Source organism: Coturnix japonica, chromosome 24 (genome assembly GCF_054131305.1).
Source record: "Coturnix japonica strain WE chromosome 24, WE-NBRP24, whole genome shotgun sequence".
Lineage (NCBI taxonomy): Eukaryota > Metazoa > Chordata > Aves > Galliformes > Phasianidae > Coturnix > Coturnix japonica.
Genome location: NC_140686.1, coordinates 2,450,513 through 2,467,267, shown reverse-complemented (window position 1 = coordinate 2,467,267; position 16,755 = coordinate 2,450,513). Strand labels below are relative to the sequence as shown.

Genomic DNA, 16,755 nt, shown 5'->3' with positions numbered 1-16,755 from the left:
GCTTGCTGTTGACCAAGTGATTTTCTTTTTCTTTGTTTCAAAGCACCTGGAAGAGAAGAGGAAAAGACTGTGGAATGGAACAGGGCTGCTCCCAAAGCTGTCTCTGCACCCGCAGAGGTGAGTCCCTTCTGAAGATGGACACATTGACACAATTTCTTCACATGTTCTTGTGTCTCACTGCTCACCATGTGCCACCATCATGAGTGCATTCCTACCTTCCTGCCTTTGGTGAAGAGCTGCAGCCATGTTTCACAATCCTGATACTTTCAATGGCTTTCCCAGACAGCTTTGCACTCCTCAAACTCACAATTGATCTGATTATATCTGGCAGAGAGGCAGTAACCCGTTTTTGAAACATCTCTAATCTGATTTCCTTCATATGCTCCCCCTGGTGTTTGTTGTTATTTTGCACTTACTTTATTTCTTTTTAGCCCTCGGATCAGAGTACACCAAATTCTAGAGCTCAAGCAAAGAGCCTTGAGGGGACAATAAAGGAGAAGCTACAGCTGAGACAACCGGAGAAGCTGAAGAAGGAAGTGGCTGCTGCTGAAGAAACAGTCAAAGGTAAAAGAGCAGAGCTTAGCAGTCCTGAATCCACCCTTCATGTTCAGCTTATCAGCTTGCAAAGGCCTAAGTGAAATCTCAGCACGGTGGGCAACAGCATTGCCAGGGAAACCATCAGCCCAACCTCAGGAGCAGAGAACTATGAATGAGTGTTGAGTGTGAGGTGGTCCTCGGAAGTAAAGGGACCTGAGTGCTCATGGTGGGTGCATGCCTTTGCTTAGTGCTAGAAAGGGAAATGCTTATTTTCTTAGTTCACTTGTGTTCCTTCCAGCCAGACTTCAGCTTGAGAACGAGGGACAGACAGTGGCACTGAGCTGCAGACTTACCTGTGTGATAAACCCCTGGATGTATTTTGTGGGTCTGTTGTGGCTTGCACAGCGTCTGGTTGCACACTCTTGTCTGTAGCTCCTGCTTTTTCCTTTCTCTAAAGGGACCATGTATTGCTTTCTCCTGCTGTATGGCTGTTTCCTTTGTCTGGGTTATAATATGGTGTAGCTGTGCAGTTTCTTTGTTCCTTTGGTGGGACTGTTGGTATGCAGCACTTACTGTGGAAGATACTGCTGAGATTTGTGGAAAGAGCAATGTAATTTTGCTGGCCAGATGTATTTAACTGTAAAGAAGAGCTGTGGGAATGACAGGACAACCAGGACTCCTCTCAAGGCACAATTGTACCAGCTCTCTCTTCTTCCTGTAGCCAAGGGCAAGGTGTGTGTGAAGCCCTCGGATGGGAAAGCCAGCACCCCCACGAAGCGAGCAAGGAAGCGGAAGGCTGCTGAGATCTCTCCTTCTGCTGTGGCAGCTGTGAATCCTCGGAGAAGCACTGAAGAAGAGGAGCCTCCAGCTAAAAAGGCTAAAATAGCAGCTTTGGTAAGGAAGGGAGGAAGCGTCAGTGCTGTCCTCGTCAGGCTGATACTGAGATACAACTGCTGCAGAAAGTGTGGAGAACTGAAATGTTCTGCAGGTTTCCTTTCAAAGCAATCGCTGTGTGCTGGATGCTGGATGAATGGCAGTGTGCGCACAATGCTCTACAGCCCTGTGATTCCTTTGTGGTGTGAAGGAATTTGTCCATTATTGCTGCATTGTTAAAAAGACCTGAGGTGCTCTGCAGCCTTCACGTGGTTGTTAGCATCCTTCAGGAGCCCCTTAGCCCCCGTGTTGGGTTAAGGCTCAGCAGTGCTGAAGGAGAAGCGCTGCAGAGGATGGATCTCCTGAGCAATCATTGACTTTGTCTTCCTTCTTTCCAGACTGCTGCTCCAGCACTGCCGGAGGTCAGCCTGCTCACCGAGCCTGTAGAAGATGACACTGAAAAGTTCATCTCGGAACTCTTAGAGGAAATGGAAGGAGAAATTGACTTGGAGCTGGAGAAGGATGTGGATGAACTCCATCGTGAACTTTCTGAGATGATTGACAGTATATCTGAGTAGTCTTATAGCATATATATATATATAAATAAATATTTTAAAAGGCTTCACAATGAGTCTTATATCATAGCTGAACTGGTAAAAGATTGGCAGACTGCATTCCACTGTCCTGAGTTTTCCTGCTGGTCAGAGTTGAGGTCCTGTGCATCCATTCCCTGCTCCTGGTTGGCTCCTTTCAGCAGCAAGAGGACAAAGCAGTTCTGTGACAGCCCAGAAGGACGTCCATCTGTGTGCGGCAGTGCCTGGCAATTGATTTCCTGATTCAGTGACGCTCCGAAGGCTTCAACCTCAAGCTCCTTCCTTCCTCCTCCCTTGGCCATGCTCAGCGTTGGGTGCAGCTGGAAGCTTCTTCAGTGCTCCCAGTTCTTGGGTAGTCCCTATGTCTAGCTTGGAGTTCTGCCAGCTCTTGAGTTTTGTTGGTGTATGCTTTTGTTTTTGACTTGAATCCTTTAAGGCAACTTAATGACGATGTGGGGGTGGGAGGGAGCAGAATTATTCTGGTGTTTTGGACCAAATGTGCCACCAAGGCGGGGGGTGCTCCCTGCCTTCCAGTTATCAGCAGTGATGCAGCAGCAGTGTGAGAAGCGGGAGCTGCACGCCACTGCTGCGTTATTCCCCCCTTTCCCTTTTTCTGGACTTCCAGTGCTGTTTGCTGGCAGAGCGCGATGCTGTGCTGATGATTTCTGGAAGCCAACACGTGTGCGCTACGCTTGTCTCAGTTCAGAGTGCAGCCATCCCAGCCCTGCTGTGGGCACAGTGCAGCCCTGGCCCTGCTGGAGGACGCCGTGGTGACTCTGTGCTTCAGCAGGGTATTGAGTGGTTTTCTGCTGCCTCTGGGTGGGACTGTGCCCATGTCGTGTCTGCCATTGTTACTGTAAATATTTTATCCTTTCCTTTTGTATTTGCCTTCTATTTAAGATATTGTATGAACGTAGTCAGGCTCCTCTGTTTGTGCCAGCGGCTCTCAGCTGTGTTTTGAAATAAACCTGGCACAGGACAGCAGTGCTGTACGTCTGCCTGCAGCTCTTGGAGGGAGCAGGAGGGGAGCCAGGAGTGCTGCTCCAACAACATCCTGGTGCTGCTGCCACCAGGGTTACTGCTGTGCTGCTGTTATGAGCTCCATGGAAGAGATGAGCTCCAGCACGGCCTCCTCTCACTTATTTGGCTCTGAAGCCTTCAGTTGCTATTGGCCGTGGCACATTCCACGCAGTGTGAATCTCTCTAACAGACATAACTGTATAGGTGGAATTATGGGGGCTGGGAGGGAGGACACAGTGCTGCTGAGAGCAGGGCCAGGCAGCCCAGCATTCTCAGCACCACAGCCAGGTGAGGCTGGCAGTTCAGTTACAGTCTTTGCACTCCCTGTGCTATCTGCACCGCTTTGGCATGAAGACATGACTGGAAAGTTCATCCAGTATTGGGCTGAGCTGTGCTTCCCCCCCATAACCCACAGTGCTGCCACAGCCACATTCTGAGGGCAGACACCCAGCTTCCATAACCAACCATGCACTGAGGCTGAGCTGCCCACACCCCACATCCCAACCTGCTCCTCTACAAAACATCTCCACTTTATTCCATACAAATCCCAGAGCATCCCACTCTTCCCATCCTGCAGCAGGGAGCGGAGACAGCCACAGCTCCCCATGTCCCATCGCATCCCACTCCAGCTGCCCTGTGGTCCTCAGTGCTGCAGCAGCCGGCTGTAGGGTCCACCGCGGGTCCTCAGTTCGGTGGGTGTCCCCATCTCAGCCATGGTGTCATGCTCCAGCACCACAACATGGTCTGCCTTCTCCAGCATCCGGGGTTGATGGCTGATGAGCAGCATTGACTGGTCCCCCCTGTTGGGCATTGGGTAGGTTTGTGGCGTGGCATTAAGCTGGTACATTCGGTGTTACACGCTGTGTGTGAGTCCCGTCTGTTCCCGTGTGCGGAGGCACGGTACTTTCACACAGCAGCCTTGATTTGTCGCCGGATCGGGAGGCGACAGCCTTCATGTCAGAAATGTGGACAAATGCTTCTGTTGTCTGAACCGTCTCTTGGCCCTCAGCACAATGGTGCGCTGCCTTTCCAACCCTTCACAGCACTGCTAGGTGCCAAGTGCTGTGCTTTAAGTCTGTTGTACGATGAGTGGCAGCAGAGACTTTCCAAGCGAAATGCTTCATGCTGTAGATAAACAACAACAACAAATACAGCTGGGTTAATGTGGTTGTCTTCCTGTGGCATATTAGTTGAAGCAAAAAAGAAAATCCCCATCCCTTCTTGCTGGTGCTCTTGGCCACCCCCAGGAAGGGCTGAAAAGCTCTTCCAGGTCCTTTCCTTTGAGCCTTTGCTGCAGAGGGTCCCCACAGATTCCATTCCAAGATCTCCCTAAGCCTCCCTGTTTCCTACAGCTGTAGGCACTGATCCTAAAACAGCTGGGCTCTGTTTCCAGCCTGTGGGACCCCAGGAGTTCCTCACACCATCTTCTGCAAAGCCAGAGCTGCCCACAGTCCCCCACAGCCACTCTTCCCACTACATACGTCAGGGTGCGGATGCAGTGCGCTGAGTCCCGGATGTCCCACACTTTGATGTACGACGTGGACACGGTGAACACCAACCCCGTGTGGCCGCAGTACTTGATGGAAACGACATTATTTGGGTGACCCTTGAGGGAAGCAATTTCCTGACCCGTCACCAAGTTCCACATCCTACAGCTCCGGTCTGTAGGAAGAAGAACGTGACTGAGAGAGTTGGGCTGGGGAGTTCCTCCGTGGCGTGGAGGCACCGACTCCTTCCCAAGCGCTGCCTTTCACCACCCACAGCTCCTCTCCAGGGCAATGGAGCCAGCCTGCTCCAGCACCTGGACATCAGAAGGCAGGGACAGGGGAGCAGCCCAGAAGGAGCCATCCCTGCCATGCACCCCAATTCCCCACGCCAGCCTGGGGAGATCTATGAGAATAGCGCATAAAAAGCCAGCAGCCCCCACACCTGTTCTGTCCAACATATGCCTTTTTAGGCAGTGAAAAGCAGTTCATCGGTGGCATCCAGGCAGAGCACAGGCTTGGTGTGTCCTTCTGCCACAGAGACGCACTGCAGTGGGGCTGTCCGGGCATTCTTGGTGCCACCCACTGGATTAATGATGCCCCTTGCATGGGAAAGAAAGAAGGTGGGGTAGGTATGTGGAAAGGCACAGCACTGTAAGGTCCTACAGGCATGGGAAAGCACGAGCTGCCTCACCCCCAAGCATCTTCCACTTCCTGTTAGGGCAATGGGCCCCTCCATCTGAACTTAGGCATATCTGAGCAATCATCTTCATGGAAAACCTTGGCATCTCCCCACTAGCAGCCCCTGCCTAACGGCTCTGCCCAGGTGACACAGACTGTGAGACGTGATGCTCACGGCCTCTGCTCTGAGCCAGGAAACTCAGCTCATTGGACCCCAGCTCAGTTGAGGACAAACTGCACTTTCTCCATCCTGAAGCTCTGCCAGGAACGTTTCATTAGACCTATTTCATGGCAGTTCCTTCAAACTGCCAGCCAGCCTGTGGTTGGCAATGTTTGGAAACGGAGCTGTACTCCTTTTAAAACCAACAGGATGACAGAGGGCAGCACTGGCATTTGCACCCAGCACCCTGTGCCCGATGCTGGCTCAGAGGATCCATCCTCACCAAACCTTCTTCCAAAGGACGCCCTGCAGGCACCTCATCCCTCCGGCCACAGCATCTGCCAATCACTTCCACATCAGAGTGTTCAGAACACTGAGGTCCAGCAGCCCCACTGCTGCAGTCCTGAGCTTTGTGGACACCAGCAGCTCTTTCCTGCTGGCATTCCAAGCGCCGCCTGGGGCTCTGAGCTGTGCTAAATCTTTTCCTATGAGTAGGCAAAACAAGGCAGGAGGCTGGAGAAGGGCAGGCCCAGGGCTGCATGAGGTCTGCATTAGTCAGGAGGGTGAAGGTAAGCTCATTAATTCGGGTTTCGAAGTCACATGAGTGCGACCTCCTTCTCAATTAGCAGCTGTGCTCACACATTCAGCAGCTCTCCTCTGACCCCTAGTGTTGCTACTGGTCTCGAAGTGACACCGAGACCAAAGGGAAATCCCGGCTCCCCAGGGTGAGATGCGATCAGAGCAAACAGCTCAAGGTGACAAAGCACACACGCGCCTGGAGCCATGTATCCAGTGGTTGCTGAGAGCAGAGCACCCATCAGCACCAGAGGTGCTCCTAAAGGGCAATGAGAAGGTTGTCCTTGCACTGGGACAAACTCAGGAGCACATTCAGCCCGAGGCTGAGCTCTGCACAGCAGTGACTTGGCTTCTGGGGCAGAGAGCTCTGCTCACACAGGACCCAGCACTGGAGACATATGCGGTACCCCATGCCACTGCCAGAAACACCATATTAGGCCTAGAGACACAAATCCTGTGGCAACATGGCACCCCAGAGAGGATCGAATCAGACAATGGGACTCATTTGAAAAATTCACTGGTGAGCACTTGGGCCAAAGAACATGGCATCGAGTGGATCTATCACATCCCCTATCACGCACCAGCCGCTGGTAAGATCGAGCGCCACAATGGTTTGCTGAAAACCACGCTGAAAGCGATGGGTGGTGGAACATTTAAGAACTGGGAGAAACATCTAGCAGAAGCCACCTGGCTGGTAAACACCCGAGGATCAGCCAACCGAGACGGCGCTACACAGTCCAACTCCCTGCGAACCGTGGAGGGAGACAAGGTTCCTGTGGTGCATGTAAAGAATATGCTGGGAAAAGCGGTTTGGGTCCTCCCAGCCTCTGGAAAGGGGAGGCCCCTCCGTGGAACTGTCTTTGCACAGGGACCTGGGTGCACCTGGTGGGTGATGCAGAAGGATGGGGATGTTCAGTGTGTGCCATGGGGAAATTTGATGCTGGGGGAGTGCAGCCAGTGATTCCATGTGTGTGTATATATATATATATATGTATGTACATATGTAAAGCATGTTAACTACTGTTCTGTTTATATGTTGATAAAAGTTAGGCATGATGTGATGATGTGTAATAAGGGGTGGAATGTTATGGTTTTGCAATTTGGTTGGTGTTGGTATTCCACATCAGAACAACATGCCTCATAATGGGAGTAAAGGGGACAAGGGGTTGCTGGCCTGGCTCACTGCAAGGAGACAACGTGGTCAGAGCTTCCTGCCTTCCACAGCTCCATCGGTGAGATTGGGGACTTGGTATTCTCTTTGTTGAAACTCTCTTGTTGTTTAGCATTATTGGGTTATTAAACTGCCGTTTGTTCTCAGATCACCTTTTTTCTCCCTCATTTTTTGTTAGACCTAATCGCAGTCTCTCTTCCCCTCTTCCAAAACGCACGTGGCCGGGCCGGGCCACTACCATGCCGTGAGAGAAAAAGGGGGGGGAGCTTTTGTTCCTGCTGCCCCGGGTTTGTGCCCACTGTCCCGGAGTGAGCTCTAGAGAGAACTCCGTGACAAGCGATCATACGAGTGGGAATGGCTTTAAACTCCAAGAATGGAAATGGAGGTAGATGGGTGGAGGAAATTCCTCCCCCAGAGGCAGTGAGGCCCTGGCCCAGGCTGCCCAGAGGCTGTGGGTGCCCTATGGCCCGTCTCAGGCAGGTTTTGCACATGATGCAAAAGCTCCAGTGCTTCTGCAGGAGGTTTCCCAGACAGCAGGCACCATCCTGCTCTGACCAGCAGGCAGTCATTTGCTTTGCAATTAGAACTAAGCAAGAATTATGAGCACATTTTCTCCCTCCTCCATTTCATTTTGCTTTGTGGGCTGGACTGAGAATACAAAAGCGAAAATCTTACCTTCATCAGCACAGTCATTCCACATAAACATTCCTGTAGTACAGATGGGCTCTATTGTAGGTAATGATAACCTCCTTACTGAACAAAGATGGCTGTAATCCCACTGTGTATTAAGGATGCCAACCCCTGGACCTACCACTGCGCCTGTACTGAAAAGGAGGCAACGGACTGCCTGTGTCACACCTGTTGCTCGCATTTGCTGGTGATAAGGACTCTTGTATTTGCTGTATCCAACCTCCAGAGCTTCTGCAAAGGATACCAGGGCAGAAACAGGCATCTAAGAAAAGCAGCGCTGAATTAAAAACACAAGACAATAACCTGTAACTGCTAGCTGGACCATTTTAGAAGAGGCCTCAGAGAGCACTTTGTACCTCACAAGTAAAGATCATCTTAAAACATCTTAAAGCAATACTTGAGAGAGTGTGAATCACATTCACTTTCTCACACTGACTTTCACCTCCCCAGTTACGCTGTGGATGAATCACTCAGGCACATAAACGTACACCAGTCTGCACGTGGTGAAATGCTGCCTGGGAAACACATGCAGTACCAAAAGTAACAGAGAGCATGGGATAGATTAAGTAGTTCCACTTCAGACAAAAGGGTCTGTTCCCCCCCGATGGGCAAATGAAAGAGCCTTTATTTGAGAAACGGGCTCTATAGGAAAAGATATCAGAAGGAATGAACCCTGGGTGTAGTGCAAGAAAAGAGAAATTCATTTTGTCAACAGCAAAACTGCGGAAACATGGGTACCATGAAAACAGGCCAGGAAGCCTCTCAGGGAAGGAGGTTTCTAGTGGGACGTGGAGTTAAAGGGAAAAGAGGGGGTCACGCACTGTGGCATGGTCATGGTCAAGGACATGGACTGGGTAGCCTTCAACTCTTTTCCCTTCTCTGTCCAGAGAAGGAAAAAGCAAAGCAAACCCCAAGCAAACTCCATGCACTTGATAAGGGAAGTGCTTCACCAAGGCAGCTACAACAGCATCTTCTTACTTCTAGCCCAGGATGTGCTTCTGGAGCTGGCACACTGCCTCTGCTCTGATGTGGGCTCTGGGCCTTTGCCACACTGCGCTCCACCTTCGCGTGTTTTTTGGCAGGCCACAGCTCTGCTTTTTGCTCCTCTTCCTCCACTCCCTTGCGCTTTCTTGCAGCCACCGTCCTGCAGAAGGAGTGGTTGTCAACTGCAGGGGAAGGTCGTCCCCCTGTCCTGGGACCTGCTGTTCCAGGAAGCCCTCCAGCCTGGAGAGCAGCTTTCACATAGATCTTGCCATTTGGCTCAGCACCTCTCCCTGTTAGAACCAAGAAAGGGGAAGCTGCAAGATTTAATGAGTCCAGCACTACCTTCAGTCTGCAAACTGGCACAGAATCACAGAATTAGAGGTGTTGGAAGGGACATCCAGAGATCATCGAGACCAACCCCCCTCATCAAGACCAAAGGCCCAACTGGGCCACGATACGGAGAAATCTCATCTCCAGTGTTGACTGCAATGGATCTTAGGCTCTTGGGTGAACTGTGGGCTTGATTTTCCAATCCTGGACAGGAAAGGGCACTGTCAACCCCTCCAACTGCAAGACCTCAAGCAACATGCAATGACAACAGTCGCAAGAAAGGACAGACAGCAAGCCTGACTAGAAAGACAGGACCCAGAACCCAGATGCCTGCTGTGTGTCTGTAGCTCTCTTCACAGCTGGGCCACACTCCACACCAGTGTCCTGCCTTCCTGCAAGGCCATGCTTCACTGCAAGCCTGTTTGCTTCAGCTTCTAGCAGAAAGGAAACAAGAAAGACGTGAAGAGCATCTCTTGGGAGGAAGATCTGAGCACAGCCAAACACAAACTTCTGCTCCTCAAGCGTACTTTCTTCCATTCATTCCCATGGTGGGAATCCAGACTCCCTGCAAGTGAAAGAAAAATGAGGCATGGAAGGGTTATGGGCTGGCTGGAGGAAGAGCTGGAGTTGATCCAGCGTAGGGACAGAGCTTAGGAGCCCTCTCCCAATGTTCAGAGACACAAGCCAGGGCACAGGAAAGGGCACAGGGCACAGGACTCGGAGAGTTTGGGGACTGAGACTTAGGAGAGAGTGAAGAAACCTGAGGCAAGGGAAGCGCTGCTCAGCTGGGGAAGAAGGCCGAGATGGAAAGCAGAAAGCAACGATGAGGGCTTGAGCAAGAAGCCACAAAGGACAGCAGAACCACCTGCAACGCTTCCTCGGAGGTGGCACCAAAGTCAACGGTCAGTATGGTCCGGATTGCAGGCACGGCCGTGTTTCCCTTTTGTGGACAATGGAGAGGAAGGAAGGAAGCTGGAAGGGAAGGGCTTGTGCTGCATTAGAAGAGGGCTTCACCTGTGCAGGACTTGATGTATGGCAAGAGCTGGAGACGCTGCATTCCTTCAGGGTGCTTCAGCTCGATCCCTGTTTCAACATATTGATTATTAGCTGACCTTATAGCATGTCTTTAGTCATTGTTAGTATCTTACCTACTTAATTTTGTGTTGAAATGTATTTTAGTTGCATTTTGCATCTCTTCATTTCAAATAAAAGCCAACCAAACTTTTTAAAACTGGTGCTGTCTCTTTCAGTAGCTGCGCAAAATGTGCCTGGCTTGGGCTGGCCATCGTAGGGCGATGAAGCGGTCGGCTTCAGGTCCCTCCATGGAAATGCAGCTGCTTTTCCCCCGTTTCCCTGTTGGTGTTCTGCACCTGTGGCCTTTCAGCCCAACTGGAACTGCTAGCAACAGACTGTGAGCATCCCCTTGCTCTGCGAGGGCTGAGAGGAAAGCAAGGGAGAGGAAGCAGGGCGGGAGGAAGAAGGGTGTCCCTGCACTCAGCCTCTTGAGCTTGTCTGTCTTCCCGGCTGGCTCTTTCAGCCTTCTGATGCACCGTGTGTTGCTGTTTGCCCCGGGAAGCCCAGCTGCACGCGTGGAGGAGGACAGGGCAGCTGGAGGGCTGCAGGTGAACGCGCCTCGGGCACAGAGCTGAGCCGGGAGCCGGGAGGGCCCTGAGCCGCGCGGCGCTGCTTCAGCTCCAATGGCTTCAAGCACGCGATGGGCAGCGCTGCGTGTTTAGTGCCAGGGTGCTGCGAGGGCACGTTGCTGAGCCAGAGCCCAAAGAGGAGAGGCTGGATGCCAGGAGTGTCTGGTGGCCATTTTCAATTGGCGCCTTGGCGTCTTCCTTCTTCCACCAGCCTGCACAGTGGACTCGGTACAATGAGCTACAAGGCACTGCCTCCTGCTGCCTGCGCTGCCGGAGGTGAAAGAGAGGATTGTTGGGCTGTGTGCAGCAAAGGACCTGGATGTGAAGGAGGGAAACCAAAGATTGATGAGTGGTCATTGCATCTCAGCTGTGGGTCTGGGCTCAGCCCGTGCAGCAGCACCTCGGGGCTGGGGCCGAGCCCGGTGCCCGGGGCTGTGCTGCCTGCAGGAGGCTGCGGGGCTGTGGGGCTGGGGCAGCCGCTGTGGGACAACAAGAGCTAGTTGTAGGTTACTGTTCATGTTTTAGTGTTAGGTGTAGGTTTCTGTTCCTGTTTTAGAGTTAGGCATAGGTTACTGTTCGTACTTAGAGTTAGGTGGGGTCCTACCAGCAGATGGCAGCAAACAGCGCTCACTCGGTAAGCACTCGTCTGCTTTCTCACCCAATGACATGAGTGCTGCTTCATGAGTGCAGAGGTCTGTGACATCTCCGATGGATGGGATTTGCATCTTGTGACTTCTCTGTTGCAGATTGTCGAGGAGCAGAGCGTGAGTGGCTGTGAAATGCAATTGGGCTTCATGGAAACAGTCCGGAGCTGTGTCTGGAGCTTCCTGCGTGGCCATTGTAAGGTAGGTGTGCCTTACTGTAAGCGTGTGCTGAAGCAGTGTTGGTTAAGCACAGCTCACTCCTCTGTCTTCAACAGATCAGCTTTCTGCGCACTTTATTTCTGTGTCTGGCGTTGTAGAGCACAGCAGCAGCAAGACAGCAAACACGTCCACAACCAGGTACGTGAACATGGGAAACTTTAATTCTGTGAATAATACTGGTATTAATATTAATAAGGCAGTGGTCACGCATGTGTGATGGAGCTCAGGGATAGGTTTATTCTTGTTTGTTAAGCTCTTCCCTTATTTGACGTCCACCCGTCCTCTCTTGCTTCTCTTCCCCCCACCTGCAAGTGCAGCAGTACTGAAAGCTGAGGGCTCTTTTCCTAGGCAGGCGGGCAAAGGCAACTGAAATGCAAGTTTGCTGTCCCTCTTTGTTCTCGGGTCAGTAGGCCCTGGATATCTTCCCAGCACCTCTCTAAGTCAGCCTGGAAGTGTTTGCTCGCAGGAAGTAACCCCATTGCAGTGCCTGAGACTAATGATGCCTTTTTCCCCCCTTACAGCACGCAGCCTCTGTGAGAGCAGTGGAGCAGCAGCTGTCTGCGCTATGGCTGCTGAACTGCATTTCTCACCACCTGAGATCCCTGAGCCCACGATATTGGAGAACATGCTGCGCTACGGACTCTTGTTTGGAGCCCTTTTCCAGCTCCTGTGTGTGCTGGCCATCATCCTGCCAGCTTTCAAGTCCCCAAAGGCAGTAAGTAGCGCTGTGTGAGACTGATAGGAATGCTCAGGCAGTCGGCTGGGAGGGAACTGTCTGTAGCTGTTGCCTATGGCAGTGTGCCCCGGCACTGCTGAGAGTGCCGCACTTGGTTCTGTCCTTCCTTCCGCACGCCAGCAGCCTTGAGCTGCCAGTTCATCCTATCCTGCAGCTGCTGCTGCGCCCTATGAGCTGCCAGGCAGAGGGTCCACCCTCCCAGCACGGACCGCCTTGCTAGAGAGGACTTTAGGCTCTGGTTTGCATGGGATTTTTGGGAACTAGACAGAGGTGGAGTTTCTAATGTGCCCTGAGGTCAGGAAGGCAATTTCCTGTGCTGGTCTCCCAAAGCTGCTCGGTCAGGTGACTTGAGCTCCCAAAGCAGCTGTCAGCCAGTTGTTAGAAAGTTCCCTGACTGTTTCCCAATTGCTTCTTGCAGGACTCAGAGGGTTTTGAGTCTAAGATGTGGGAGATGGTGAAGAAACCCAAGGCAAGTGCTGCTCAGCTGAGAAGCAAGAAGGAAAGCAAAAAGAAACAATAAGGGCTTGAGCAGGAAGGCACAAAGGACAGCAGAATCACCTGGAATGCTTCCTCAGAGGTGCACCAAAGGACACACACTGCATGGTCTGGTTTTCAGGCCTGGTCGTGCTTTCCCTTTCATGGACTGCGGAGAGGAACTAAGGAAGCTTTGTCTTTAGTCATTACCAGTATCCCGCCTATTTGATTTCATATTGAAATGTATTTTTGATGCATTTTGCATCTCTCTATTGCAAATAAAAGTGAAACAAACATTTGAATGGTGGTGCTGCCTCTTTCATTAGCTGCTCAAAATGTGCCTGGCTCATGCTGGCAATCGCAGGGTCCTGATGTGGTCGGCTTCACGTCCCTCCTGGAAATGGAGCTGCTTGTCCCACGTTTCCGTGTTGGTGTTCCCAACTGGTGGCCTTTCAGCCCATCTGGAACTGCTGGCGATGAACTGTGAGCATCCCTTGTTCTCTGAGGGCTGAGAGAAACAAAAGCAGCGTGGGAGGAAGAAAGGTGTCCCTGCGCCTTGAGCTTGTCTCTATTCTGTACTTCTGTAGATACTGTATATCTAGAGCTTGTTCTTTGAGAATGATGACTGCTTTGTTTGATGTGTAGTTTCTGGCCCTCATTCGTCCTATTAATGCGATAGAACTGACAAACATGTTTGTGTTTAGGTTGTTTGTATGCTCTATTTCTTATTTTCTCCGTATATGCACTGTCCCCACGATTTCCTGTGCATGTGATTTATTCACATGACAATAAACAGAAGAGACACTCTCCATTTCTTAGGAATGATGCTTAGGTTCACGTACAGATGAGCTTCTTAGTTTTAGAGGCTTCAGGCTTTGGAGACTACCTTGGTTTGAACAGCAGAAGGCATCAGTGTTCACTTCTCAGCAGCACCAATCTACAAACCTGAGTAATAGCTGCTTGTTGCTCTGTTTCTGCAGAGCCTCGCAGCTCCCCATGCACTGATTACAGCCTTTGGAAAGGCAGCCAACTCACTTTCCTTGGGAAGCCACACAGATGTGAACCGTAATAGCCCATTGACTTTAGAGATGATTGAACAGGACTCTTTGATTAAAGGATACTGTCAGATGCGTGTCTGCCCCTCTATTATCTGGTGCTCTGTGTTGGAAGCTTGAAGCTAGCACATCTTGCTCTGCTGTTTTCTGTGTGTCCTTTTCCAGTTGGCAAGCTCTGACTGCTAGAACCCAAGATGCTAAAGCAATATTTAGACTCAAATGCATTTAATGAAAGGAGGCAATCTGTGTGTGTGCGCTTTCTCCAATGAGACTGGCACTGTTCCCTCGTGTCTTTACCAGATAACTAGACTTTATTTCCCATGGCTGAAATATGATCTGTCATCTGTCCAGGTGAAGAAAGCTTTGCCTTCGGTGCCCTGCCTGGATTTTGGTCTTGGTGTAAAGGCTCTGATTGTGACATTCTGACTGCTGTTTTGAGGCTTACCTTTTGTCTCGCACGTGATAAGGATGAAAATTTAGCAGAAATACCTTTTCAGTGGTTCAATACATGCTGGTGATTCTGTGATATCTTTTTCTGGTGTGAGTAATTGTTGTTTAGTGTTGGTTTTTGTCCTGCTGTTAAAATGGGGGTGTTTTTTCTCTACAAAGCCTGATTTAGGCACTTAAGCTTATAACAACCTCTGTGGTAACAGGCTGTGTGTGGATTCACACTCATCCAGAAACACATGCAGAGGAAGCAGGGATGGTGCTGCTCAAGTCTTACTAAATGTAGGCTCAGCCTGATGTAGATGCATTCCAGCGGAGATACCCAGCACTTACGTACTTTTGCTTTCACATAAATGCCCGAAATGAGCTGGGCATCAGCACGTTGTTAGAAAGCTCCCTGACTGTTTCCCAATTGATTCTTGTAGGACTTGGAGGGCTTTGAGTCTAAGACCTGGGAGATGGTGAAGAAACCCAAGTCAAGTGCTGCTCAGCTGAGCAAGAAAGCCAAGGAAAGCAAAAAGAAGCGATAAGGGCTTGAGCAGGAAGGCACAAAGGACAGCAGAATCGCCTGGAATGCTTCCTCAGAAGTGCACCAAAGGCAACGGACTGCGTGGTCTGTTTTTCAGGCATGGCTGTGATTTCCCTTTCGCGGACTGCGGATTGGAACTAAGGAAGCTGGAAGGGAAGGGCTTCCAATGAATTAGCAGCAAAGAGGACTTCACCTATTTGGGACTTGATATATGGCAAGAGCTGAAGACACTGCATTCCTTTAGGGTCTGTCTCTTCAGGGCCAGGGACGGTCTAGTGTTAGCCTGAAATATGGCTAGAAGGGTCTGGAGAGAGGTGGTGTCGTAGCCACAGAGTCTCTGTAAGGCATCTGGAGCTTCCTGATGCCAGCTCACTGCTTGGTTTGTTTGATCACAAATGAGTCAACGGGAGGAGAACCTGATGTGTTAGGTGCCCCAGAGCTTACAGTGGCTTTGAAGAAAAGGGTTCTGTGGTGGGGCTGCAAGTCTGCCATCCTTTTGCATACACAGACTGCCATCCTCAATTGACAAAAGCATTGTGAGCCCAGGTCCAGCAGCAGCGCTGTGCTGTGTCTGTTCTCTACCAGAAGACTAGCAGCACATTTGCTGGAACCATCAGTGTGAGAAGGACCGCGTTTGCTTCTCTCCCTTGCTGTTGGTGGATGAGTCAGGTGGGCAGCATGAGGAGAACAGAACAAAGCATGCGAGACAAAAGCACTCCGAAGTTGCTTGGAGATCTCAGGACAAAGAAACATGACAAAAATATCTGACACCAATTACATATAATCTTTGTTTCAAATTAAAACAAAAGTAACTTTTTAAAAGTCATGCTGCCTCTTTCTGTTTACTATGAAAGCTTCTTGAGCTCTGTAGAAACACAGGGACATCCATGGCCTGTTCACGAGAGTGACGCGTTTAGGGGAGGCCTTTCAGCTCCTTCGATCTGTGTGAGGGTGGTTGGCTCAAACTTTCAGGCATGCGTGAGTCTGTGCTTGACTTGGAAGCAGCAAAATGTCTGCCAGAACACCTCCACCTTCCTGGAAAGAGGAAACGGTGCAATGTCTTAATTAATTTGCCTCTCATGAGGGATGTTGGCTCCAAGAGCCCCCACGGAGGTAGCAAAATAAAGGCAGTGTTTGTTAATAGGATCGGGGGATTAGATGGGGATTCAGTCAATTGATAATGGGGATTTCTGTAGGCCCCATGGCAAGTGTAGCTGTAGCAGGGAGCTGCCTGGCAGCCACTTGGACTGCAGGAGGAGCGGTGAGCTGGGTGAGCTCTGGCTGGTGTTACTTGGTTCCCTCCCCAGAAGAGGAAAGGAAGGAAAGACTGTGCGGTAAGTCCTCAAATTCCCAGGCATCTATCTCAAGCAGTTTTTCTCTTCCATTTTTGACTGTTCAAGCAGGTCTCCCTCTCTGACCACATGCTGTCCCGCTCACAGTGCATCCTTGTGCTCTTCCAGTGCAAGCTGCATGATCCCTTGAGGCAGGTTAATAAGCAGCTCGTGACCCGAGTTCCAGTTCACATCGTTCAATTAAATCCCTATTAATCCTGCTCAGACCTAATTGACTTTCATTCTCATACATGTGCTTCTCTCTGCTTTAGAGATGCTCTCTGCTGATGTTCCCCACTGGCAGCAGCGGAAGAGCCAAGGCTGTCTGTGAAGAGAACCAATACTTCCTTCTTGCTGCTCTGGAAGTTTTGAAGCCAAGATTCTTTCCCAGCCTGGTGTAAAAAACATGAAAAGAGCCCTTTGGTGTCTGGGTGCCAGGGAGTGTCAAGGCTCCGTGTGGTGATACTTAAGGAGAAAGCAATGAGGCTGTAGGAGGGGAGGAGGTGGTCGCTGCGTCTGTTCATGGAGGTAGTTCTTCCAGGAAGGTGTTCTGTTGCTCACAGCGTGTTCCTGCAGGG

At 50.8% G+C, this 16,755-nt stretch overlaps 2 protein-coding genes across 5 annotated transcripts; both read left to right on the top strand.

Moving 5' to 3' along the window:
- Nucleotides 1-1,164: 1,164 nt before the first annotated feature.
- On the top strand, nucleotides 1,165-2,018 carry LOC146756991 (zinc finger CCCH domain-containing protein 11A-like). Its single transcript, XM_085523292.1, has 2 exons — nucleotides 1,165-1,431; nucleotides 1,809-2,018. Exons 1-2 carry the CDS (start codon nucleotides 1,165-1,167, stop codon nucleotides 1,986-1,988), a joined length of 447 nt encoding a protein of 148 aa, XP_085379418.1. The 3' UTR covers nucleotides 1,989-2,018.
- Nucleotides 2,019-11,191: 9,173 nt separating this feature from the next.
- On the top strand, nucleotides 11,192-13,117 carry LOC146756990 (protein MANBAL-like). 4 transcript variants are annotated; one of them, XM_085523380.1, is made up of 5 exons: nucleotides 11,192-11,376; nucleotides 11,489-11,587; nucleotides 11,704-11,743; nucleotides 12,127-12,320; nucleotides 12,760-13,117. In XM_085523380.1, the coding sequence occupies exons 1-5, from the start codon at nucleotides 11,353-11,355 to the stop codon at nucleotides 12,859-12,861; spliced, it is 459 nt and encodes a 152-aa protein (XP_085379506.1). In that variant the 5' UTR covers nucleotides 11,192-11,352; the 3' UTR covers nucleotides 12,862-13,117. The 4 variants fall into 4 exon arrangements, 3 of the variants coding, with proteins under 3 accessions (XP_085379506.1, XP_085379507.1, XP_085379505.1); XR_014936960.1 differs by lacking the exon at nucleotides 12,760-13,117 and having other exon boundaries at nucleotides 11,221-11,376; nucleotides 11,662-11,743; nucleotides 12,127-12,235; XM_085523381.1 differs by lacking the exon at nucleotides 11,192-11,376 and having other exon boundaries at nucleotides 11,379-11,587; nucleotides 11,662-11,743.
- Nucleotides 13,118-16,755: the final 3,638 nt, after the last annotated feature.

Bases quoted from the DNA above. Each gene is read 5' to 3' on its own strand.
- LOC146756991 (XM_085523292.1), top strand. From the start codon at position 1,165: ATGTATTTAACTGTAAAGAAGAGCTGTGGGAATGACAGGACAACCAGG. The intron at 1,432-1,808 runs GTAAGGAAGGGA...CCTTCTTTCCAG, and splicing joins AGGCTAAAATAGCAGCTTTG to ACTGCTGCTCCAGCACTGCC.
- LOC146756990 (XM_085523379.1), top strand. From the start codon at position 11,423: ATGAGTGCAGAGGTCTGTGACATCTCCGATGGATGGGATTTGCATCTT. The intron at 11,744-12,126 runs GTACGTGAACAT...CCCCCCTTACAG, and splicing joins GCAAACACGTCCACAACCAG to CACGCAGCCTCTGTGAGAGC. The intron at 12,321-12,759 runs GTAAGTAGCGCT...TGCTTCTTGCAG, and splicing joins CTTTCAAGTCCCCAAAGGCA to GACTCAGAGGGTTTTGAGTC.